Here is a 27,989-nt window from a genome sequence, read left to right as displayed (position 1 = left end):
ACTTTACTGAGGACCATTTTTAAAATGTTATTTTTTTTTACATTTTGTCAATTTTACATTGAGGTGCCCAGATTTCCCTATAGTGCCTACGTATCCTGTTACATTTGGGATTATTCTCAAGGGAATAGACTACACTATGAATGCAAAGATGTTGCCATTGGTGGACAGTAACAGAGTAACAAAAGAACATTTACTTGAGTACATGTTTTTGGAGGGTTTTTTCCCCTTCTTTTCTTTCTTTGCAAGCATGACCTTCACTCAGCTACATTTCAAATAGAAATATTTTATTTTGACTCCACTACATTTCTAGGAAGGGACTCTTGGGACCCAAACTTAAAATATATTATGAACTAAATTAGGTTAGGGCAAAGTGAGGAAAAGAATAAGGAAAGAGTACACATTTATCTGCTTAAATTGTATAGTGTTCCAGTTCCATTTTGTCTGCTCATTTCTTTGTCATCACTTCCAATTACATTTGTTTATCCTGTATCCTGTGTGAGTTTTCCATCCTGATTTGAATAGAATTGGCATTTCCACCTGATTTTTTTCTGTTTATTAAAGACCTGGATAGACAGGGTGACACCTGTTATTGAAGAAATACTTAAAACATACATTAAAACAACGCTGGGTACTTGTCTGTGGATTTTAACCTAACATCACATTGATGCAAAATACACACAAACACACACACACACACACACACACACACACACACACACACACACACACACACACACACACACACACACACACACACACACACACACACACACACACACACACACACACACACACACACACACACACACACACACACACACACACACACACAGTGTATCATGAAGAAAATAACTAACCAAGAGACTGCAACCATTTAATAACATTTTCAGTCAAAATACAGGTTTACGGTCAGTTTTCTTTTTTTATGTTTTGAGTGGAAAAAAACAATGACGAAGACTTCAGTATAAAAAACACAAGTGTTCTATATGTAAATTCTGTAAAACTACAGGGGTGGAACAATTTCCTTTATTTGACATAACATAACATAAACCCTGTGGAGCAGCAAGTCTGTCTTTCGTTGTTCTTGGTGAACGGTGAAAGTAATATAACCAACACACAGGATGACCATATGAGGCTTTTATGAAGATGACAGTAGCTTACATGCTGCTTAAACCATTACCCCACTTCCACTGAGATTAACAAACATCACCGCTTACTTACCACTTAAGCCCTATTCTAAATATATTTTTTGTCATTTAATAAGAAAGAAAAGTAAAAAAAATGTTTGAACATAGCCGATGCGACGGCACAATACACAAATAAATCTTTAAAAAATACTAATAGTTGTGAAAACAAAACTACTGTCATTTTGGTAGCTGTTTACATTTAAAAAAATTGATGGAATGTCTAAATTAGCTGGCAGAATTGTGCACATTTAGCGTATAGCTCTACATTCAAACAGTGAAAACTCACTGTGCAGAACAGTATTGCAGCTTTATAAGAGTTTCTCATACAACTCCCCAGGCAGATTAGCTACAACTGTTATTAAATTCACTGGCCACAATTAAACCAAAACTCATCCCACTCACATATGCAATGCAAAACAAGCATGGCATACCAGATGGGACAGTTTTATTGAACACAAACTGTTCCACCCTAAGCAAATTACACACATTACCATTACATACATTAGTCTACAAAACATTCCCCTTCTGTTCTAATAGTGCTGACAGAAAGGAGGCAATGTCTTTACATACGTCTTCCATACATTTTGCCATTTTGCAAAAGGCCTACAGTACGCACCCACCAATATCAACTAGAATTAGGTTACCCCAACCACAATCTCTGGAACTATATATTGTAAAACAACTTTTCAGAAAGAAGGAGAAAAAAAGACTAACTTATCTCTTTCCTTTGGTAGATATGGGACAACACGGCCCTTTCAGTCTCATTACAAAATCCCTAACTGTTAAGTTTAAGGCGAACGGTCCCTGGGCACGGAAAACGTGGGAGTTGGACTGAGGTCATTTGAAAAGTGATTATGTTACCTTCTGGGAGGGACTGATCTCGTCTGCAAAAATTCATCACACCTCATTGCCATAAAGAGTGCAAACAAAGTCAAACATACGGTAGGCAGACTAAAGCAGAAACTGGGACGCAACTGTAGCCGTTGATCTGATTAACCACTTAAACCCGTTGACTGGGGTCCCCCCAGGGGTCTATACCTCTCCTTTTCTCCCTCTACACCAAATGTCATTGCATCTACAAGCTCACAAGGCGTTGCATTGCGACACCTTGTGAGGTTGTAGATCGGCAATTTTTTGGCAAATGTTTGCCCCCAGAATAGGGACAATAGGGTTCATGTGGTTAAAGACAAGGCTTGGTGTCTCTCCACTTATGAACCGTGGAAAAGCTGCATGGTGTTGACCATGGCCTGGTTGTAATGTTGCTCGGCGTACACACTGATGCTGTGCTCCAGGCGGCTGCTGGTCTCGGTCAGGTCCTCCGCGGTGTCCCCGAAACCGTGGTAGTGGCCGTAGTGCAGCGAGTCCCCCGCGTCGGATCCCATCATGCCCCAGGCAGGCCGATAGGCGACGCAGCTGCTCGGGCTCTCCGCCAGGTGCAACGAGCCGCACATGTCGGTCGGGCAGCGACCGCCGCCGGGGGCCGTCTGCTGCCCCGACTCCCGATTGGTTAACGCCAGGGAGAGCTCGTTCTTTGCGGACCGTGGTGGCGCCGGCGATCTCCACTGTGCAGCAGAGGAGGCCGAGCCGTTGACTCCGTTGGCGTGAGGCCGCGCGTCGTAATGTCCATTGGTGGAGCCAGAGTTGGGGACGCTATGACCGTTGTACATGGCTTTGGGGTCCTCCTCTGCCATTTTCAAAAGAAGACATGGGTCAGATTCAGTGGTGAAGAGATGTAGTGAAAAGTCCATCCAGGAATACAGCCTGGCAGGTTCATGGCAAATGTAAGCAAGTCTCCTCATAAATATAAGGCATTGATTTTTGTTGACTATCAATACAGGGACAAATTTGTTTTTGCACATATTGTCCATGTCCAGATAAACATTCGGGACAAGTTGCCATGTCCATGTTTGCTGTCCCTAAAGAACTGTATCTGTACCCTCACAAGATGCCACTGGTGTCACTTGTCAAGTGATAAGATCAAACAGTGAAATATAATTGTGTCTTGTAGCGGTCAATATACCAGGTCAGTTTACTGTCTTGCAACTATAGTCTTTGTGGTCTCACTTGTCCCTGATCTGTGTAACCACTAGGGGGCAGTCTTATAGCAAAAGTAGAAAATTACTGCTGTCTCACAGGACACTGTGCTACTGTGGTTTGAGCAGGATAATTAATATGTGCAATTCAAGACACAAATAATTAGAAAAATTAGAAAATAATATATATATTGAGATTGCAGCCTAATAATATTTCTATCAAGTATAGAACCCATATCTACACACACACAGGCGCACGCACGCACCCACCCACGCACCCACGCACCCACACACCCACACACCCACACACACCTAGAGTAGAGTATAACTACGTACAGGCCGAACATAAGTGAATGTTTGTATTAAGAATTAAACTGAATCATATGGTATAATAATTTGCTTTATTTCTTAAACAGAGTAGGCCTTTCATTGCTAATTTTGATTCAACATTACACCATGAGGTTGAAAACTAGTCATAAACAGTGCATAACTGTTTTTAGCATTGCACAAGCCCAAAAGTTAGCTTAAAGGTTGCATATAAAAAAAGCTGTGTTTTATATTGAAATTTATTCTGCCATACATTAGAAAAAGCACTTAATCACCAAGCTACATTTATAATTCTTTCTATAATCAACTTCACAGTGCAAAATGGGCTCACTTATAATAGCTTCCCTTTTGAAATTACAGCCTACTGCAAGTAAGTAAGTCCCCCGCTTAGTCGTTATGTCAATTCCCCCCTTGTGTATAGTCCCTGTCACTGCCGAAACCCTACTGTTGCTCTTGGGGAAGGTGTAGACAGGTGGATCCCAAACTTTTTAGCTCGAGACCCAAAAGAGAAATTTGATGTCTCCCCGGGATCCAAACTAGTGAAATTGGCCGATCTATAAGCTCACAACATGTCGAAATGCGACGTGTTGTGAGCTTGTAGATCTGCTATTTTCACTACTTCTTAAAAGTATTTTTCTAATGGATTTCTTTAATGGAATTCTTTTGAAAAATGTATGAAGGGTTAACTTATGAAAAAAATTGCATTTTTTGCTAATTTTAGGGAAATCTTTTGAAATAATAATAATGATAAACTAATAAAAATAAAGGGGTATTTACTCACGACCCATAAAAATTGGTCCGCGACCCACGTATGGGTCCCGACCCACTGTTTGGGAACCACTGGTGTAGACAACCACATGTCTCCTCCGATGCACGTGGAGTCGCCAACCGCCTCTTTACCCTAGACAGTGAGGAGTTTCACCTGAAGGACACACAGTAACACGTGCTGGAGGAGCACGCTCACCGTGGAGGAATCAAACCCCAGTCTCCTCCGCGGTGGTGGGAGGGAACCTTACCCCTGCATCACCCAGACGCCCCTAGGTATGATATTCTTTTAAGAATCATTCAAGCAAAGATTACATTTCACTAAATACACTACAAAATGGCATTGTTTATATAAAAAAAAGGTCTATAAATCAATTTGAGGATGGAATGTGTAAACTTACGAGACAAGTTTCATGCCATGTGGTTTATGAAACCAATCAAATGGAAACAAGACGGGACACGGGTCCATTAAACAAAAATGTGATCCACTCAACGTGGAATAAGTTAAATTTCACTTGAGCTACTGTAGCTCAAGCCGACAGTAAATATAATGGACAAAGACTGTAGTGCAAAAACAAATTCCATGGTGGCACAGAAAACTAACTGAAAGGTCTGATTAAAAAGGTTATCACAAACCTTTGTTTCAATGTTAAATGAGGAAAATGCACACGTCTTCCATGAATTAATATGCATGTACTGATTGTTGAACATGAACATGCCAGATGCATATTTTTCAGGTTGGATGGCTTAGAAAGAGTTGCTTAGAAAAACATTAGAGATCAACACATAACATTGTATAGCAACTAGGGCTGGGCAATATATTCATATTATATTGACATAGTGATATGAGACTTGGATTTATTCTGGGATTTTGTATATCGTAATATGGTGATATGGCATGTGTTGTCTTTTCCTGCTTTAAAATCACACAGGCCTTATTTTATACTTGAAAAAATAGCAAGAAATAGATGATCTACAAGCTGTGAGCTATTTTTGAACATGTTAGAAAAATGAAAGATATTGTCACAATATATTATCATCACAATATCGATATTGAGGTATTTGGTAAAAAATATTGTGATATCTGATTTTGTTCTTATCACCCAACCCTAATAGCAACACGTCTCAACATAGAATATAAAACAAGCTTACTTCTTGCCATAAATCTTAACACAAGACCATATTGAACCCAGCATACACATATTTCTATAAAAGAACAATTCTAGCATGTTCGGCTTGGATAAAGCCCATTACAGATAAGCGTAGGAATTAGTGCAGCTATAAGGGATCTGTATGGAGGCCATGGTGGAGTTCTCCATTTCTTTGGGGCCGTGAGAGGGGCTCTCCATTGGCCCCCAGTCCTCCTCTGACCCAGACACCATAGGGCCACATGTTACGAGACGAGTCCCACCTGAGTGCACGTCCTGTGCGGACTCCACGTGCATGCTCTCCAGTTCCTCACCACCTCCGTTCTGCAGCATCCTCATGGACAGGTCTACAACTGTAAGGAGGAATGTTGAACGTGGATTTAACGGACTGATACCTCGGTTTGATTGAAATAGGCTATTAGTCTTGAAGGTGCTCCTGGATCAACAGGAAATAAAGTTCTGGGCACTCAGGACAAAAAGTGAGAAACAATTATAGAATATAGCTGCAAGCAGCGATAATACGGGGCCAGTGAATAGAGAGAGAGAGAGACATGGAAACGGAATAGATTGAAGAGAGAGAGAGTGACATGGAAACAATAGATTGATGAGAGAGAGAGATGGAAACATAATGGTTTGATTGGACATCTCAACCTTCTGCCATTAACAGGATTCGAACTCTCAACCTTCAGACTAATAGGCTGCAACACTACCTATAGTGCTATAGCTTTGTCCAGGCTGATATTGTCTGTTGAAGATCATAAACTCTTGCCTTCTTTCATGAACCAAGCCGATGTTCCACTAACACTAAGATCACTCGTTCACAAACCATTTACCAATGAAGAAATTGTACATCTCCTCAGAACCAAAACTAGTGAAAGTAGCCGATCTACAAGCTCACAAACCATGAAAAGTTGTGAGATTGTAGATCAGCTATTTTCAGAATGAAGTATGTCATACGTTGAAAAAAACGTACTCTCAAATAAGCATTTCAGGTTATCTTTACCATTTGCACATGTATTCATTGATACAGTCATGTTGTTTGCAATTCAACTTAAATTAAGTCTGCATCAAGTGAGGCTTGAACTGGCGACCTTGAGATTGTGAGGCATTCATTTAAGGGAGACGCCATTGGCCCAACAGAAAGTAACTGTGAAAAAGGAGATCACACAGATGATACAGTTTCACGCAAATAGCTGAAAAATCCTGGGTTTAAGTGTTTTTCAAACTGCTCAAAATTGCGGACAATCTAAGGGCGGAGCTTACTGGTCAACGCGATAGATGTGTTCCTCATGAGTCAAGGCACAAGTGTAAGCAAGTTTCACGACTTTCGGCCAAACGAGGCATGACTTTTGCCTGTTTAAAATTTGCATTTTCAAAAAATTGCTATAGCGCCCCCCTTTGGCCAATTGGAGTGAGATTGGTTTCAGTGATATTTGGAATGACCCTGTACATTTCTGCCAAGTTTCAAAGAAATGTGAGTCTGCATGTATGTTTTAGGCACAGATGAATAATTTTCATAAAACTGTAATAGTTAAAATCTATCTCCTCCTGGGATTTTTGAGCAATCTGCACGAAACATTTTACACATGAACTTTGGACCACTGCCTACCAAAATTTCCAACGGATTTTCCATAATTGAAAAAATGCAGAAGTTAGGAGCCAATGACTGTTTTTCATATAATTCAAAATGGTGGGCGATCTAAAGTTCAGAGGTCAAAAGTCAGACCACGAAAGTTGTCGGGCATGAAGAGACGCATGTGTGTATCGAAGTTTCATGGTTGTAGGTCAAACAGGGCATGAGTTGTACCTGTTCAAAGTTGGCACTTTCAATTGAGTGCTATAGCGCCACCCTTTGACGAATGAGTGTGAGAATTATTTCTTGGTAGTCTTTCATGAGCATCTACCATATGGCCGAGTTTCGTAAAAAGCGTATGCACGGTTAAGCCAGAACTGGCAAAAACAAGTATTTTTCAAACTGCTCAAAATTGCGGAAAATCTAAGGGCGGAGCTTAATGGTCAAATCGATACGTGTGTTCCTCATGAGTCAAGGCACATGTGTAAGCAAGTTTCACGACTTTCGGCCAAACGAGGCATGACTTATGCCTGTTTAAAGTCTGCCTTTTCAAAAAATTGCTATAGCGCCCCCTTTTGGCCAATTGGAGTAAGATTGGTTTCAGTGATATTTGGAATGACCCTGTACATTTCTGCAAAGTTTCAAAGAAATGTGAGTCTGCATGTATGTTTTAGGCACAGATGAATAATTTTCATAAAACTGTAATAGTTAAAATCTATCTCCTCCTGGGATTTTTGAGCAATCTGCACGAAACGTTTCGTACTTGAACTTTGGACCACTTTCTACAAAAATTTCCAACGGATTTTCCATAAGTGAAAAAATGCAGAAGTTAGGAGCCAATGACTGTTTTTCATATAATTCAAAATGGTGGGAGATCTAAAGGTCAGAGGTCAAAAGTCAGAGTGTGAAAGTTGTTCAGCATGAGGAGACGCATATGTGTATCCAAGTTTCATGGCTGTAGGTCAAACAGGGCATGAGTTGTACCTGGTCAAAGTTGGCATTTTCAATTGAGTGCTATAGCGCCACCTTTGGACGAAAGATTGTGAGAATTATTTTTTGATCGTTTTTCATGACCATCTACCATATGGCCGAGTTTCGTAAAAACCGACAGCGCGGTTCAGCCAGAACTGCGAAAAGTGGCAGAAGAAGAAGTGACAGAATAATGTGAATAACAATACGTGTCCAGAGCAGAGCTCTGGCCCCGTAAATATCTATTGTCGCAACTTTCTGCACGTTTGTCTACTTGAGTTTAACCACTTAAGCCCTATATACTTTGGTGTACGATGAGTAGCAAAAATAAGGGTGGGGTGTTTTGCGTGTGGCACTTTCATGGGAATCATCAATCAGCTTGACTGAATTTGGAAATTAAAACATTTGGCTCATCTACTAGTGATACAACTGATCATGTGAAAACAGTGGGCTTTTTTCTTTAAGTCTGCATGAAGAAATCCTTACCGTCAGTTCTGGCTTTCTTCACGTGGACTGTCTCCATGTCGTTCAGCAGCCTCTTTCTGCTGGCCGCACCGTTGGCAAGGAGGCTCTGACCCTGGCAGAGGTTAGTGTTCCCATTCAGGGTTCCATTGGCATGGAATCCATTGAGTTGAATGAGATGGTTTTGGGCGTTGGTGAGGAGCTGAGAGCACTCGTGGAAGCCCTGGGCATGGGCTAGGTCAGCAGCTGTCAGCCCACTGGCGTTCCTCAAGCTGTGCAATGGAAGAAGAGCATCTTAACCTTCTTGCCATGTACCGGTGTAGGCTAGCTCTAACATGACTTGCACAACTAGTCTCTATCTACGTATATGACTGTTATTTCTGTCTATTCTGTTTGACAAATATCTATTGATTTACTGTCCTCAGGCTGTGTGCATAGAGCTTATACTGATAACATACATCGCTGAAATAAGAACATAAAGGTATTAGGATGGGAAACCTGCCCTAAATATTGCAATGGGAGAGGATCTAGTATCAATGAATATGCCAACACAGAAGCAATTGAATTCAATGGTCATAACTTCTCTTCTTCGGACCAACCAACAAGATTTATTTTTTTACAAATAAAATACTTTCTTTTCTTTTTTGCACTCTCTTCATGCTCTGTCTTAATGTGTCAATGCTTAATACCTTTCTGTAAAGCACTTTGAAATGGTTGAAATGTGCTATAGAAAGAAACTAAAATCTACCAAATACCAATAGTTTCCAAAAATATATTCCAGTTCATAATATAACATTACAAGACACTGAGCAATCATAGTGAATTGTTCAATTACTTAAATGTCACTTGCTACACTGTACTGTACCTAAACAACTGCCAGCCGATCCATGTTGTCATTTCCATCTCTTTATCTTTGGCTTATTAGGACACATGGCATTAACAACACCATAATAACTTCTTGCTCTTGCTGGCTCGCATTACGGGCTTGACCGAGAGTTACATTGTCATGATATTCTGTACCGTACCACCCACCAGCAATGTACGCAGCACAGTGGTCAAACCATTAAGGGCTTGGCTTCGGTCCAGTTCCGGATGAGATCACTCTAATGCTACTCGCATCTTAATGTTACAGCCATTTCCGGATGAGATCATTATAATGCCACTAGCTTTCTTAATGCTACCACTGTATGTTCTTATCTTCTCAATCAGATTAATGGTATAAAACATCAACAAGATGTTCTGTTGTCAAGCACATTAATATGTCAAAGTTGTGCAGTTCTTCTATAGAAGATCCAATGGATTAATAAACATAACACATAATAAACCCTGCACATTTTGTTGACCAGGGTTCCTTCAGGGGTCTGTATTTGCTGCTACCCTCCATTTTTCCTTCTACAGTATACCAAATATCTTTGGTACGGTATACAAACTCTGCAGTGAGATCTGCTCTGCTATTTTCACCAAATATTTGCCTATTTTCGCCTATTATGACATGCCCAGAATAGGGACACTAGAGTTGAACAAGGAGTCAAGGACCACGATTCACATCTTGGGGACATTAAATACATTCTTCTCATGGCATTAACATATTCCTGATAGTTAACCATCTCCCACTGCAATGCTTTCTGCTCAAAATCCATGAATGGACAAACTCTTCATCACCATGTGCCAATACAATGCCGTTCACGGCTCATTTTTCCATGTACCAAAATTAGACAATACATTTTCTTATAGTTATTAAAAACATGCCACTCGAGTTGAATGACCAGTCTAGAATGTGGGGAAAGTCTTTGGGTTTTCAATGAATATTCAGTAGAGATGGCCTGCTAACTTGGATTGTAGATTACATTTAATTGTAGAAAAAAAAACTCATATATATTTATTAATTTCTGTAATTACATTTACCCCAAATACTTTTATTTTGCAAACACTGTAATGCCCAATGTCTTAAGTATCTAGTAACGGTCAAACACACCAGTTATACTGTTAAACGTCTGGTGTATACAACAGGATATGAAACTCTGGTTAAAGTTCTACTTCTTGGTGTCATATGACTTCAAACTTATCCAATGGCTGATCGATAAATATTACAAGATCCTTATCTTATTTGGTAGCATTAATTTACTGTATGTCAAAATCCAGAACAGAGTGGCTGTTGTATGCCAAAAAAAACACAAGATGTGAGAGATTCGTCCTTCATGGATTAGGCACAGTTTAAGACAAAACATCTGACCATCTGTACAACAAATTAAACATAAAATGCATTGACAGAATTAAGAAAATGAAACAAAATCACCACAAATTAGCTACTTTGTAACAAATCAAATGTAGAAATACTTTATTTAAACATAATCCCACTTTACACCTATATCAAATTAAATGTTTCCCCAACAGGTTCTGATATTGTTCTATTGAAGTGAAGTATTGACTTAGTAATATAATCATCTCATAGCTTTCTCAATAAAGACATTATCGTACGTGACCATAACCTGAGCAGGGTTAATTAAAATAGGAATACATAAAATTCCTAATAGTCCATAATATAATAATAAACAATAGAGTATCTAAACCTGGGATAATGTTTTTTCTTCCAAAATTGTAATATAATTTCTTATTCAAAATGAGAAGTATACTCATTTTCAACTATTGTAAAATGACATTAGTTGATATCAGTCATGTACCTAATTCAACATATAAGGTATATCTTTAATATCAAAAACAATGATACACCAGCAAAATGGTAGAGGGGTGAAAATAGTTGGGCAAATTAAATGTACATGCCACATACAGTATCTATTCCTCTATTCCACATGTGGAACGTTGCAAGTATGCAAAGACGTCTTGTGTGGTACATGATATTAAGTGTAACCACTTAAGCACAGAGGTTTTCTAAATTATTCTGAAAATAGCCTATCTACAAGCTAACAATGCGCCCCAGTGCAGCACTGTAGATCTGTTTGTTGTTGTTGTTTTTTTGCCTATAATTACATGCTCAAGGGTTAAAGTGGTTGAACTGAAATGGAATCTCATAATAGGCTTGAATCCAGTCATTCAAGTTGTGACAGAACCCGTTTAAAAGGAAGCATTTAATTTGATGCATATCCTTGGTGTAAAACAAAGCTTGCACTCATCCACCCTCTATTTCTCCTTCTAAAGCCTAGCAATTATTCAGCCTAGACTGCATATGTCTTATAATCTAAGGCCAGAGCGTGGGCACTGCTAATCCCCATTGTTAGTTAGCTTGCACAGTATCTGAATTAGGACAAGATTAACAGTTACAGGATGTCTAAGCAAAGCATGCAGGTCTAGACATTGGCTATCATGGCTGCTCTCCTAGCATTAAAACCAATCACTGCAGGAAAATACCTCGACAGTTTGCCAGAGTGTAGGAACTGTAGGAAGCGATAGTGAGAACACTCAATGGCAACACTGCAAGATGTTCGCTGAAGCACTTGTGGCAGATTCTGCAGTGCCTATTTGGATTGCTCCCCTCTTTTCTGGGATTACTCGAGAAAATCAAGTCATGTTCAAATTCAAGTAGCTGTAAAAAACATCAAAACGTGGAGGGGATTTGTTTGTTTGTTCGTTCTCTTTTTTTCTGAGCCAGGACAATGTTTTTCAGTTGGATTCTTATAACTGCCATTTCTTTGCTCAGAAAATGCTAAATATATAACATCACAAAACAGTTCTGTAAATAAAGAATTTATACATTTAGAGCAGTTTTAGTCCTATGTAAACAAGGAAACGTGAAAACAATAGTAGAACAAAAACAAAAGTGCTGTTCACTCATCACTGACTGTCAACTGGAACCTTTGTTATGGCTGAGGTTAGCTAAGGCCGAAAAGCTCATGAAAAAAAAAAAAAAAAAGTCTGCAAAAATACAGCAGTCATTTACTATGTTTTCCCTGACTTTGGAATCAATTTTGATTAAGTGAAACATGTCACGTTTAGTTTTGATTCAAATGAGAGCTAGAAATAAATGTATTAATATTGATGATTATTGTTATTGATAAGAGCCTTTCTCTACACTAAATATAAAACCGCTCAGTTGAATGGCTCAGTCTGGTTGTATGGGAAGTGTTTATTTGAGCTTCTGGATAGATCATTTTAGTTTGTACTTTAAGTATTGACACTTATTTGGCTACATTTACGTCCACTGAGCACTTGACAAGTGATTCAAAATGACGGTGTCAGAATTTGGTGAGATAAAAATAAGAAATTGAAATCTTAAAAATGTAAATCCGTACTGTAGGTCGATAGCTAGTTATTAACAGTGCTAGACCTTTTAATTTCTTAAGACTGTTTGCTGTGAGTCTGCTATTAAAGTAACTATTGTCAGTAGAGCACGCTTAGCTTAGGACTTCAGTCCTATAGTATTTGAAAGCAGAATTAATGAACCACGTAAACTCTATCCTTTGTTGAGAGGAGTCCCCCAAGGGGGTTATAATCCCATGATCCATAACAGCCCATAACATATTGTGTTGCTGTGTTGATCGTGATTATGACTTGGCTTAAATTATGGCTTGGCTTAAATAAATAGTGTCTAATTTCATTATTATTTCATATCATATTTAAGCAGTAAATCATGACAGGCTACTGTATGTTAAGAGACATAGAGCATCCACTCTAGTAACAAGGTGCAGGACAAACTGAAAATCAGCATAAAGTAATCAATAAAGTCTGCACACTGCTAATTTGCTCTCACTGTTTATTTGAAGTAATGGGTCAATGTTTCGATCAGAACTTTAGTGGAGTGGGAGCAAACCAGCATTGTGCTGACTTTATTGTTTACTTTAGGCTATATTGTATGTTGTCATTCATTATATGACACCTAAGCAGCCGCTGTTCACCTTTAGTTTAGTTACATAATACCTACAGTAATATTCCATGGCCAGGAGTGAGATATTGCTTATATAAAACAGTAACTCCATAGATAGACACATCCTAATTTAAACTGATTATTGAATATTGAGCCAATTTTTTTCTACAAGAAAGTGCCTGCACAAAAACCGTGGTTGCTATGCAATATTTACATTTATATTAGGCGTCCTTTGCCGTTTCTGATACTGCATACTGGGGCGTTACAAAGGGTCCTTAAACCACACTGTTAAAGCTGTTTGAAGATTTAAAACTACACCTTTACCCCCAAGTTCATCAATTTAATGCTTTCTGCAGCTGTGCATGTCGTCCTTTTAAGGTTGATTTTCCCCCAGAGACATTGCTGTATCCACCCCTCCAGAGTTAAGCATCAGAGGTCAGTTTTTGTTTTGTTGTGGATTTCACCTTGCCCTACAGGTAGGAGCGTAAGGGCACGGCCCCACCACACTTTTATTTTATCTCTGGGGCGGAATCTTCCAATGCTTTGTCAATGCAAATTGGTGGATTCTAGGTCTTGCAGATTTTTTCCAAGAATCCACGCATTTGCATTGACAAAGCATTGGCAGATTCCGCCCCAGAGGTAAAATAAAAGTGCGGTAGGGCCGTGCCCTAAAGGTTTTTCTTAGCCATGGAGAGATATGGAACTGTACAGACAAAGACATTTGAGTCGTATTTGTGAATCTCCAAAACAGACCGGGGATTTTTTACGGACTGCCATTTAACAAAATAAAAACATGAGCTTCTCCGCCTTAGCGCCAATGCTACCTCCTTATTACATGCGGCAGGTGAGAACTAATTATTTATTGCTAAAGCTGTTAAAGAAAACTGAATTATACACACAAAGGATTTATACAAACTAACTAACTAACTAAACACAACTCACTTATTAAAATCAATTTTAAGTCAGGTTTGGAAAGGAGCATGGTTCAAATGCATATTTCTTAAAGGAATATCCTTGATAACTATATACATGTATATTTAGGATATGTTAACCCATTCAATCCAGGAAAGCATCTGTGTCATTTTAGATTTTAGCTAAATATATAGTAACATACGTTTTTTGGAAAACTGTTAGGATTTAAAAGCCATTTTTTATCATCGGCCTCAGGTCTAAATGGGTTAAATCAATTCCCCAGGGATGAATATGTAATTCCCAAAATTCTAAAACTAAACCAATTAAATCTGCAATTGAAAATAAAAACCAAACGCATCCAAATATTTTGGATACTAGCCCATTTATTCTGGGTTAATAGCACTAGTAAACTGAAAACTAGATCAAGTTTTTAACATGTACAGGAATCGGTTGAGTTCTTAAAATTAATAAGTGGCTCCAGTTTTAATGATCTCTGAATAAGCAGGTCAAAGTAGAGCGGTCCAAACTTTTTGTAACTTTACATTTTACTCAATTGTCAAATACATATTTTCAGGGACCAAATGTGCTGTATAATGACGGAAGTGCAGAAATTGTGTTTCTTAGTGTAATTTCTGAAATGGCCACAACAGGGAAAGGGGAAGAAATCTTGCATTTGACCCATGTCCTGTCAAACGCCAACACCAATATATTGACCTAAAACAGAGACAATAAATCAACAAACTTTAGAAACAAACAAGCTAAGTTTAGAGATGACAACCACAGCAACAATTGCATTGATGAGGGACACCGTCAGTGTGCTTTGGAAGATTAGCAAAAGCCTGTGAAAGCATTTCTGATATGTAACATCCTCACTCCCTCTCAAGGAGGAGCCTGGTGAGTTCTACAATGAGGATTTGTAGCCCCCCCTGCCCCCCACACACCAAAATATAAATGAGCTTAAGGACTAGTCACAGCCCGGCCAAATCCTTACAGACCTCCATTTGATGCAAAGGCCCAGTCCCCTAAGCACCAGATTTATATTACAAAGCCATCTACAGTAGCTTGAGCCAAAGTGGCAACTAAGCACAGATTAGACTGTAAAGTGGTGTTCACACCAAGCATGATAACTATAATGATAATTATAAATATGCCGTCTTAAAAATCTTTCAAACTGAAGTGGATGGCAAAGTCCAGACTACAACTATAGCGACAACGACAGCCACGAATGATATCGTTTGGATTACTTTCAGAGCGTTTTTCTGAATGAGCATTGACAGCCTGGGCTATCTCTCCTCCTTATAATGAATAATCAGAGTCAGATTATCCAAATAACATATCCAATTCATGTGTCTTTCAGATCTTTCCGATCTCTCTGGCTGTCTGTCTTTCTCTCTCTCGCTCTGCCTCTCAGTGTGTAGGCTCTTAAACAGCTATAAAATATAGGGCTGGTCTGTTCATTATTACCTGCCATAATACAGCAAGTACAGGACTGAACCGTGTGTACGAGAGTCCCTCATAAATCACAATACCATTGTTGCTGTGGTGTCCGACCTTAACATGGTAAGAGTGTAGTGTACTTGGTTGGACAGAAGATGGACTCTGGAGGGTACTTACTGCGGCTTAGCGCCCTGCAACAAGAGGGCCTTGATACACTCCATGCTACCTGCCCGGGCTGCCTTGTGGATGGGGGTCTCACCCACATAATCCTGAAAACAGACGATGCAAAACAAAGTAGAGCTGCTTTAGAGGTTGGACACCAGGCACTCCTGCAGCCCGATGTTGCAGAATGTGATTGAGAGAGGTGGGCTGCAACAGTTAATCAAACTAATAGATTTAATCGATTATTTAAAATAAATTTAAAAAAATTAAAGTATTTTGGACATGTCATTATTATATAAAAAATAGCAGATCTACAAGCTTGCAATGCATTGCGGTGCATTTAGATCTTGTAGATTGTCTATTTAAAACAGGGCTTAAGCGGTTAATAAGATTGATCAATTCATTCATTTAAAAATGATCTAATAAAGTGCTTAATAAAATGTTTTATGAATATTGCCAATAAAATAGCCACAATAGTGGCCCTAGCAACCAAATAAATGTAAACGTTTGCTTAAGTATGACTGTCAGCGCTAAACGCGTTGTTAATAATGCAATATTCTTCGCTCAATTAACCACGTTACTCTCTTTTCAGCACCCACTGCTCCTTTTGGCCTTTCTGACAGCAGCACCTAATTGTGTAAATTAGGCATGTGAAATGCTCACATGAAAACAAGGAGACATGGATTTGAATTGCAAAGCGGAGCACAGGAAAGTGTGTCCACTAGCCCCTAATTTAACGTTCTAAATCCTGAATGTATCACTAAACATTTACAGTTTCTGAATCCTAACTGTGGAAATCCCGTCTCAGCATAAACAGATTGGTTCTGAATGTCTACAAATCCTGTCTCAAATGATCCACAGAGCAGCTCCATACTTTATACCTGGAATAAAAAACACTCACTAAAACTCTCTGTTCTCTGGTTTCGGGGAGTGCTCCAGATGGACAGTAAAAACATATCACCGAGTTTTTCGCTGCAACTATTAACAGATGGCAAGCATTCATTTAGAGTCGGTTGCCAGTGGCAACTGTCCCTGAGAGAGCAGAAAGCATCTTGGTCTTCCACAAGTAGATGATTCTGCGGAAAATATTCCAGAGCCAAGAGCGCGCCACCAGATGACCATGTGTTAACGGAAACGAAATGCATGTTGTAGTAGTAACTTGAGTAAGTAAGCGACGGGTGATGATGGCCGTTTTCTACACCATTAGAAGTCGCCCTTTGATGAGCTCTGGCATGCGACGACAACAAAAAACGACATCAACAATTGTGATAATGGATCACTAAATGAAGACAATGCCTGTGTGAGATAAACCTTTATGACGTCTCGGCTGCTTGGGTTTACAAGGCTGAACCAAAGCTGTGCAGCGTTTGCTCGTAAAACAAGAGGTTACAATGCAGATGAAAGCGAAGGATAGTCATAACTAACTGTGGCATTAACCTGGCTGGAGGATAATAATGTGACGGCATAAATGAGGAATGCAAAGAAGAGGAACTGCTTTATGCTCTCTAGAGTCTAGACCATGCCGGTCCTTAAAGGGGTTTCAAGGGGTCCCCAGCTAAATGAGGAACAGTAACTTAAGTGTCTAATCTGTCTATACTACAGACATTTAAAATAAACCTATTTACTTTTTCGGTTATTCGAACATTCTACAAGCCCATAACTCATCACGATGCTATGTGTTGTTGTATATCTGCTTTTCCAAAACATTTGGACAAATCTTCTCTTATGGGGGTCCCTGGCACAAAATCTTTTCAAGCGGGGGTCTGTGGCCAAATACATATCAATTTGGAGGTCCTTGACATGAACATGTTTGAGAACATTGAGCCCATCAGAACCCCCTGGTGCCCTCTGCACAGTGTGGAATTGAACATTTTGTTCATTGAAGGTTTACTCATGAGTGCCGGCCGGGGAAAAGACGTGATCACACTCACAGCTACTTAATAAGACTGTCCTTGACCATGAGAGTAACATAAATTAATTCCACATGTGAGTGATGTTGCCGTATAAAGCTCTGTCTGGTCGGGTCAGAGGAACGGCACTGAACTCTTCAACCCCGCGCCGCGACGAGCTCCCATCCATTCATAACAGAACTCAACACATTAGTTGGCACGTTCACTTGGCTTATCTGCCCCAGAGCCACCATTCTGCTGCACTGTTGGTTGCTGGAATGTAGGTCAGCCTGCACACTTCTACTGAGAACCAACTCTCAGAGTAATTTGGGATGCGGCTGCATGTGTCACTGTCACCGTAATGCTGCAACTATCGATAATTTTCTTCTCGATAATTATGTCGATCACTTTTCAATGAATCGAATAATTTATGATTCATTTTCATTTTCATATTCTTATTTATCTATTGACAAATCAACACGAAAAAATTCAAATATGTCTTCATAATCGACTAAATCGATTAGCCTGATTAATCACTTAAGCCCTACATTATGCTTCGTCGTTCTACGCCATCATGCAAATATATTTTTTAAATTGTCCCCCATAGAGACACCAAAAGTGGCTAATTGTTGCAGCCCTATTGGACTCCACGGTCCATTTATCCTACTGTATTCAAGAGAAAAGAAATACATAGATTTCAAAATGTCCCCCCCAAAATCCATCCAATCTTATCCAATCTTTATTAAAATGGGGGGAAAAAAGTATGATCGATGAAATTGATTAGTTTGATTAACTGGTGCACGCATAATCGCGTGGCATCACCTTACACGTTACTACCCGGATCAACAGTAAATAAACAGTCTCATCTGGGTCTCTAGCACCCCACTGGGATCACTATTGGCATATTAATAATCAATCGAGGTGAAATCAACCTTGATGAAGAGCAGTTGTGCCTGTCGTCCCTGCATAATTACAACATCAAATATGTTGTTAGAAGCCGTGGGACGGGCTTAAGTAGTGGGTTACGCAACAGTGACCTACTAATCCGATTTCCATGTTAAAGAGCTTCCTCTACATCCATTTCCAATGAGAGGTCACAGACATGCCGCCGGACGTCCCGCTGAGATGATGTGGACCGTATCTGACAGCTGACATTGCTGAGTGTGTACGTACAACATGTCACCGCTCTCAGTGTGATAAAGGTTTGTTTGGAAGACCTTCGGTCACTTGGAGCTACGGGTGCAACAGTTAATTGAACTTCTCAATGTATTACTTAAATCTTAGAACTTAAACTTAGAACTTAAACTTGCCCATTAAGACCTGAGGCCTACATGCTGATGCCTTCTAAATCAGTAGTTCTCACACTTTCAAGATCTTTCAAAAATGTTCAAAAGTAGGAGATGTACAAGCTCGCAGCTCAAAACACATACACACACACATACAGCTCAGATCCTTAGATACAATATTCACATATTTGATCCATAGAGGTATATACAGCATTCAGCTGATCTATAAGGTTGCATAGAGTTACAGATAGTTACGTACAGCGTTCAACAGTAGTAATCGTCATAGTTTTAGAGCAATAGACAAACAATACTATTAAACATGACCAGGACAGTGACAATCAGTTGTCTTCATACCACCTTAAGCTTTATGCCTTTAGGTTCAGTGGTTTCTCCCAGATTCTATAGAAAAGGTGCGCTCTCCCATTAATACAGTGTCTCAATTTCTCTAGCGGCAGCATCAGATATCAAAGATTTCCACAACTGAATAGACGGAGAGTCATCTCCAACCAACTTTGTCATTAGATAACATTAGAAGGAATTGGACTATTTCTCTATGCACCTTGAAAGAATCTGGGATACTTCCTAATAAACATACATGAGGATTAGGGGCCAATTGTTGCCCAATAACCATGCTAATTTCTTGGCATATTGCCTTCCACAATAATTAGATTTTGATGCACTCCCATAGACAGTGAAATCTGGTTCCACTTGCTGTTTTACATTTGGGACAATTTGGGGAGACGCCTGCTGTATATTTACTGTACGTATTTGGGGATATGTATACGTTCATTACGTTGCGTACAATATTATATTGCATCACCCTATATCTGTTACATATTGAAATTCTGAAAAGCAACAGCTGAATTCTTCTCAATTATTTGATTAATTGAAAAAGTAATCAATAGAATAATCGCTAAGAAAATAATAGTTGCAGCCCTACTCTGAGCCGTGGTTGAGGCTGTGGAGAAGCAACAGACAAATCCCATAATAGGATCAATTTGATCAGGGCTACACAATATGTTGTTTCAACACTGACACAAGCCCATTGGGGCCGTTAGTCACATTGTATTAAAACACTTTTACTTGTGGATAGATGGAAACTAGCAAGGTTTGCATTTTTCATGAGTAATCTGGAAGAAAAAATGTACAGTCCCTGTGATAAATATAATTATATAATTACTTCTTGGTCTTGCATGCACATTCTGCATTCAGAAGTGAAATGCTGAATCAGTATTGTACTTATTCCCCCTCTTATCATTGCTACAGTATTAGACATATTCAGATCTGCATATGTAGTGAAATTATCACGACATATTGCAAAGCAAATATTGCAATGTCAACCCTCACTCTAGTCTGGGATGCACTTGTAAACAGAAACGTTTCATAAAGTCAACAGCAGCCTTATATAGTGAGCTTATATAACTTTCAGTGCCACAAACCATTCCTCACTCTGTTTCTTGGTTATAAATACTGTAGGTTCGCCAAAATCAATGCTGCCAACTTGGTAATAACTACTTGCCAAAATAATAGGCAGTAAGAAAAGGCTTAGATTTCAGTATAAAGCCTTTGCAATTTGCTTAAGGACAAGATGGAGTCTTCACTAACTAAGTTCTAAATGCAAATGCTTTACTGCACATTGTAGATTGGGTGCAATCATAAAATCAAATTTGTTTTTGAATGACTGAATTAACACATTTCCTCTCCAGGATTTAATGCAAGCAGCATGCACTGACACTCTCTCCATATAGAGTACTTTTAAGTCAACTAACTGGTATCCTCTGTGCCAGGGTAAGTATCATACCGTGACATGTACAAATCACTCCACCCATAGCAGAGGGTGTGTACTGTACAGTAGTAGAGGATGACGGGTTGAATGTAAAAATAACTATAATAACGCCAGCTCTTATCGCTGTCCAACATGTTTCTCACACATGGATCAAGTATAATTCTACGTTTCAGTAATCTACAAACAGCTGAAGCTGTTGGCCCCTGGCTCTGGTCCCACGGGGACACTGCAAATGTCCTATTCTAGCAGGTGATTCAAATGTAAATAGTTGCATTCACATGGTGTCTCTGATTGGTTGGCTAAAATGAAAAGCTGCAGTATTGCAGGCTCCATGCATGGATCAGAGTTGAACACCGCTGAACTTTTTGTTTTATTTTTTATTTTTATACTGTAGATCAGGGGTCTTCAACAGGGGGTCTGGGACCCCTAGGGGGTCCTCAGAGTTACTACAAGAGGGCCGCCAATTTTTTTGAGTGATTGGAACTTTTTTCGCCTCACGCTGCAAGGCGTTGTGAGCTTGTAGATCGGCTATTTTCGGCATAGAGGTTTGGTGTAGAGGGGGGAAAAGAGAACCAAGCACAGAGTGAAAGGTCAAGTTTACTAAGTATTGGCGGTTTAAGTGGTGAAATGTCAGAAAATACACATTAACATGAATCCAACATACTACTGATGATAGTGCTGTCAAACAAGTCTATGAAGCTATCTATGAAATCTATGAAAAAGTTTAATCTGCAACACAATTTTATACAATATGTAGTGGGGGGTCGCTGCTTCATCACTCTCTCAGCTAGGGGGTCCTTGGGCTGAAAAACTTTTAAGACGCCTGCTGTAGATGCACGGCGGCTGTTCAAAGTATTTCTGAACGGAGGTCGGACGGGGACCACCCACCTGTCTGTTCACATCAGCCCCGGCCTGCAGCAGCCAAAGCACGCACTCCGGATGACCCCCGAAGGCAGCGATGTGTGCCGGTGTCTGCGCGAACTTGGTGGTGACGGCGTTCACCTCACATCCCACCTGCACCAGGCGCATGACACACTCCAGCTGTGTGCACATGTTTGAGAACAAAACAGTGGAAAAGTGAGTCGAGGAAGAAGGTAGAGTGGAGAATGCAGACACTGCACGGCTCAAAAGATCAATTAAAAGGCTTCACTGCATGCTGAGAGCACAGCACACATCCGTTATTGATTCGTTATAGATTGTGTCACACGGCACCACAGTCTATTAGCAAACCGCTGCCAGTGACATTTCATATTCCTCGTGCTGCAATCGGTCACAGGAAATGATGCGTGACTGTATAACAATAACTGAACCAGAATGTGTGTCGTTTGGGGCTAAATACACGTCAGTATCACCAACATAATCTACAATAAGGTTATTGTATTACAGAGGCCAGCCAGCGGCCACCCGCCACTGTGGACAGAGTTCAAATACCCATGAATCACTTTTCCCACTGGGTTCCCGCCCAAGGTACAGCCCTAGACACTGCCACTCCCCAAGTCATCTGGCGGGAGCTACCGCTTCCCAGGCAAACATGCACACCTTATCTTTTTAAACCAGCCCGGCTGAATCCCTTTCTCTTCCAACGCAGTCACAGTCATATAGTGCTATAAAAGAAAACATTTGACCCTAAAGTGACATTTTAAAACTTGACACCACTGAGTTGAACAAAGACAGGATAAAACATTATTGATCGATCCCCTTGGGGAAATTCAGATGTCATAACAGCAACAGCAGAAACACAGCAGAGGTACAGGTAAGAATAGAGAGATAAGAAGAATAAAGTACAAATTCGTACTTACGAGTCTGACAATAGACATCTGCACTATTGCCAATGGATAATGTACAGACAGTACATTAACAGTGCACTGTATATGAGACTGATATGTACACTGTCTAACAAATGAGTATCCTTCATGCTGGTCTCTTGAGGCACTGAATGGAAGTTGTCACACCTATAACTCTCTCCCTTTCCCTCTCTCCTCTCCATCTTCTGTCTCGTTTCCACCATCATGTGAAATGTGCTACACACATACAACCTCAGTAAAAGAAACCATCATGTGAAACCTCGTCAATATATGCTGGTGCTGGACACGGACACGTGCACACAGGTACAGACACACAGACACCCCTCTGTCTCATCTACCCTCGCCGTTGTGCCACGCTAACAGTGGTGTAAAGTAACTAAGTACATTTACTCAAGTACTGTACTTAAGCACAATTTTGAGGTACTTTTACTTTACTGGAGAATTTCCAATTGTCAATACTTTTACTTCTACTCCACTACATCTCAGAGGCAAATATTGTACTTTTACTCCACTACAATTATTTGAAAACTTTAGTTACTAGTTACTTTGCAGACATAAATTATAACGTTATAAAACATACATTAACCACTTTAGACCTATTTTATACCTAGGCTATTTGAAAATAGCCGCTATTTTCAAACATTTTATTACTTTTACTTTTGGTACTTTAAGTACATTTGGATACCAATACTTTTGTACTTTTACTCAAGTAAATGTTTAATTCCAGACTTGTACTTGTAACAGAGTACTTCTACAATGCAGTATTTATACTTTTACTTAAGTAAAACATTTGAGTACTTTTTCCACCACTGCACGCTAACATGCGTGTTGATTCAAGTGGAGCTGTGAAAACCACTTACTCAGCGGATGTCCAATAGTATTAGCTTTCATTTCACTTCACTTTCTTCTTTCTTACAAAAAAATAAAACACCCAGTCAGTGTGCTGCAGACAGTCTGCACATGCAGTGCACCACAGGTCAGTGCCAATATGTCTCACCAGCTGTTAGATGAAAACAGGCTGGATCTGTTTCTTGACAAGGTTTTGAACTCAAGCATCCCTAATGATCTGGGGGGGAACATTCGCCGAAATGTGCAGCTCTACAAGCTTACAACACAATGTGAGCTTGTAGATCTGCAATTGTCGGCTAAGAGGTTTGGTGTAGAGAGAAAAAAGAACGGACCAAGTACAGAGCCGACCCCAGTCAACTAAGTATTAGTTTGTAAGTAGAGGGTTTACTTTAAGGGGTTAAGCCTTTACTGTATTAGTAGGCCTGTATTCCTTATACCTATTTGAATGTTGGGACTTGAAAATCAACAGTTTAGGCCCTAAATACTATCTTTTTTTAAATGATAGATCTATTAATAGTGCAAAACACTTACATATGCTGTTGATTACGGATTTGAAATGTAAATGTATCTTGACTTGGACTCCACTCAAATTGAGTGACTTGGACGTTTTTGTTTGTTTGTTTTTCCCTCAACAATATATATTCATAATCCCAGTCACAAAATCTATTTAGGTGTGAAATGTATGGCTGAGCAATTAAGGATATCCTATGTATCTACAGGGGGGTGTAGCTGAGTGGGTAGAGAGGCCGTCTGGGAATCGGAAGGTTGCAGGTTCAACTCTCGGCTCGCACAGACGCCCAGTCTACATGGCAAAGTAACCCTGAGCAAGACACTTAAACCCCTAACAGCTGCCCCAGGTGTTCATCATCTGAGCAGCCATCTGCTGGGCGAATGCAGAGAAGTAATTTCCCCTCCCTGGAGACCAGTAAACACTTCCTTATTAAATAATGACAGAGGGAAAAAACTCCAAATTTGGTTTAACTCTAAGCATACAGAAATGGTGACATACTGTACAGCATTGGTTCTCAAAGTGGGGTCCGGGGACCCCCAGGGGTCCTTGGGGGGATACCATGGGGTCCCCGGAAAAAACATGTTAATAAAGCACAATCATTTTAACCCCTTTATCCATATTTTATACTTTGGCTATTAAAAAATAGCAGATCTACAAGCTCGTAGCACGGCACCGAGTGCCTCGCTACAAGCTTGTAGATCTGCTATTTTTGAAAAATCCTGAAAATGTGTGCAAATCTTTTCTTAAAAGCCCAACATTTTTAACACAAATCTTTGCTTCTGGGGGTCCCTGGCACAACACAGTTTCAGGTGGGGGTGCGCGGCCAAATGTTTATCAATTTGGGGCTCCTTGACGTGAAAAAATTGAGAACCACTACTGTACAGTATGTACCCTCCTCAGCCACTGGCCCTGCAGGCCGAAAATAACGCCTCACACACATTTTCATGTCGTCAGATCAGATCAGATCACTGTGCACTCTGTGTGCACTGTCTGTCTCTAGTGGGAGAGCAGAAGGGGTTAAGTAACCCAGCACGAGGCTGGCACAGTGCCAAGACAAACTGGACTGTTTGTGTTTTATGATCTTGGCTCAGATTCTGTCAGGAGGAGGAGGAGGGCCGGCTGGCTTTATTTGACTTGCGTTTGTTTTGGCGCCTGGGCGCTCATTGGTTACAGCCATAACCAATCAAAAGCTCTGAAAAATCATCATAAAACCAGTGGTGGAAAGTACATGTACTCGAGTACTGTACTTAAAGTACAATTTTGAGGTACTTATTCTTTACTGGAGTTAGTGGAGTATTTCCAATTTGCAATATGTTTACTTCTACTCCACTACATCTCAGACACAAATATTGTACTTTTACTCCACTACAATTAAAAACGTATAGTTACTAGTTACTTTGTAGATTATTATTATTATTATTATTATTACAAAACATACATTAACCACTTATGCCCTATTTAAACTTTGGCTATTTTCAATGTATTTTTATACATTTCATACTTTTGAAAAATTGTGAAATGGGACCTTCTGCATAAATGAGTACTTTTACTTTTGCTACTTAAGGTATATTTTGATACCAATACTTTTGTACTTTTACTCAAGTATTTTTTTTATTTCGGACTTTCACTTGTAACAGAGTATTTCTACATTGCAGCATTGATACTTTTATTGAAGTAAAAAAAATCGAGTACTTTTTCCACCACTGCATAAAACAAGGAGAGGAGGAGGGAAAAAACCCTGCTGTAAATCATTATCCCGGCACAACTAATACATCAAAACAGCCAAGCTGGTGCCCAATTATTAAAAACATGCACCAAAACGTTAGTTCTTGTCATTAACGAGTCTTTTTTGTTAACATCCACGGCCTGATTTATACTTAGTTGCACGCTTCTGTTGCGTGCCGTAAATAGCAGATCTACAAGCTCAAAACGCGTCACATTTGTGTCGCGTTGAGAGCTTGAATATCTGCTATTTACTGAGCACGCAACTAAGTATAACTGAGGCTTAGCTCTGTCTGGTCCATAGCGGTAGATACTTAGGAGACGTTGCCCGCACACCCCCGGTAGCGCAGGCTGCGCAGCCTGTCCTCTGTAGAGAAAAATAAAAAATACACTTTCGCTACTCACCAAAACAAAGACAGCTTTAATGTGTTGAGAGCCTACTTTCCTTAGTGGGAACACTTGGACTCGGAGCCCCCCACCTCACGTCTGAAATACACTTTTTGGACAGAAAATAAATATTCCACCGGATGGGGGGAAAAATTAGTTACTCCACTGCGCCCCCTACGGATCTTGTCAGTAGAAGAATCACATTGACCAGATCTGTAGGGGGCGCAGTGGAGCAACTAAAACAATGTTCTATCCGGCCGAATATTTTATTTTCTGTCCAAAATGTGTATTTTAGACGTGAGGTGGGGGACTCCAAGTGTTCCGACTAAGGAAAGTAGGCTTTCAACATCTTAAACCCGTCTTTGTTTTGGTGAGTAGCGAATGTTCATTTTTTTAATTTCTACTACAGACGAGAGACTGCGCAGCCTGCGCCACCAGGGGTGTTCGGTCAACGGCACGAAAGTAACATAGCGTTAGGGAGAACTCCTTCTAAACGCTATGGGCCAGCGCTATGTATTGTATCCTATAAACAATAATAATAATACCTTCCCAAAATGCGCAGCCCAGTGGATGGGGCTCCATCCGTAGACGGAGTCCTCCTGGTTGAGGTGCGCGGTGTCCGTGCAGCGCTGCAGCAGCGCGCACAGCGCAGAGACGTCTCCGTCCCTGCACGCGCGGTGGAGCGGGAAACGCACGTTCAGGATCTCCTCACTGGAGAAGCCACTAGACTCCAGTCCGACGACGACGGACATGATGAATTATGACGGTGGAATAATCACACAAACAAAGAAAGTATACACAAATTAATGTGGCGGGTGAATTAGAAAAGGGGTTCTCTTTCTTTGTTGTGTGTGGCGCTGCTGCTCTCTTCCCCGGCCAGAGTGATAGCAGCTTCTCACCGGCGGCCGTGCGCTGAAATGAAGAAAGCGTAGAGTTAGTTAATCTATATCTAGAGGGCGGACTGCCCCGCCCCTACCTATGCATTTCAATGAAAGTTGCTCACAAGCGCATGAAGCACAAAGAAGTACCTTTACTTCCTGAATTGGCTCCAATTTCGGAGGCAATAGAGCAGGCGCATTAGCATTTCAGACAATAGAAGCAAGCGCAGTAGCGTCCCAAATGCACAAGCCCTGCAATACCAGATTTAGTCACCAGGCTTCTGAGGCTTCAACCATTCTCCGCGGTTCTGGGGGCTTGGAAGAAAGACGCACACAGTGTTGCCATATGTTGTGAGAGAAATAAGCAACCAGTTCTAGGAAAACAAGCGCAAAAGAAGCAATTTAGGCCACATGAGCACTTTTTAAACCGATATGCGTTTACAAGTTCACAACGCTTCGCGATGCAACAAAGCAAAGCAAAGCAAAGCAAAGCAAAGTTTGTTGTTTACCCAGGGTGTCGGACTAAGCACGAAGCTTGTTTCCAGCCGGACCCTGCATGGAAGCCTTGCTCAAGGGCTATTCAGCGGTGATTCATGATTGATGTGATGAATTGGGGAATCGAACTAGGGACCTTCCGGTATCAAGGCCGCCCCTCTAACCACTAGGCCACCGCTGCCAACGTGTTGTGAGCTTGTAGATCTGCTATTTTCAAAAGCTCTTGCAATAAAATGTGGAATATCTTTTTAAACATTCTAACCACACAAATGCTCCCTGGGCACAAAAAAACAAATCATGAAAATATTGAGAACCACTGGTTTGAAAAATAATTAAAAAATGTGGAAGCAAGCCTAAATAAGCAAGTACACGTTAGAAACAAGCCCAATTAACCACAACTACAAATTTGTACGAGTAACTTTACAGAACAAGAAGCCCAAAGTCGCTTATAATAAGCCGACATGGCAACACTGGACGCACACCGACCGTTTGTGTCATGGTTGTCAGCGATAAACCAAGACAAAGGAGGTTTCCGGTGGTGGACTTCAAAATAAACCATAAATATACGCATGCAGCAATGTTTTTTG

The 27,989-nt window shown here is 40.2% G+C and overlaps 1 protein-coding gene across 3 annotated transcripts in view; it reads right to left on the bottom strand.

Moving 5' to 3' along the window:
* The window catches only part of LOC311040720 (ankyrin repeat domain-containing protein 10-like), a 454,992-nt gene extending 428,061 nt beyond the window's left edge, over nt 1-26,931 (bottom strand). Inside the window, exons 1-6 of one of the 3 annotated variants that reach the window (XR_014600291.1) lie at nt 26,575-26,931; nt 21,644-21,796; nt 15,810-15,901; nt 8,489-8,736; nt 5,724-5,813; nt 2,226-2,871 (exon numbers count right to left, since the gene is read on the bottom strand). Coding sequence is in view for 2 of the 3 variants with exons in the window: in XM_084051068.1 (XP_083907194.1) it covers nt 2,396-2,871; nt 5,724-5,813; nt 8,489-8,736; nt 15,810-15,901; nt 21,644-21,796; nt 26,575-26,781 (1,266 nt within the window). In the remaining variant the exon portion in view is untranslated. Of the gene's footprint in view, nt 1-860; nt 2,872-5,723; nt 5,814-8,488; nt 8,737-15,809; nt 15,902-21,643; nt 21,797-26,574 lie in introns of those variants that run through there. The other 2 variants (XM_084051068.1, XM_084051069.1) reach the window with 2 other exon arrangements.
* Between the last annotated feature and the right edge of the window lie 1,058 nt (nt 26,932-27,989).

Source organism: Gymnoscopelus microlampas (assembly GCF_963454915.1).
Source record: "Gymnoscopelus microlampas genome assembly, chromosome: 24".
Taxonomy (NCBI): domain Eukaryota; kingdom Metazoa; phylum Chordata; class Actinopteri; order Myctophiformes; family Myctophidae; genus Gymnoscopelus; species Gymnoscopelus microlampas.
Note: the sequence above shows the minus strand (reverse complement) of the source record. Positions and strands in the feature narration are given on the sequence as shown.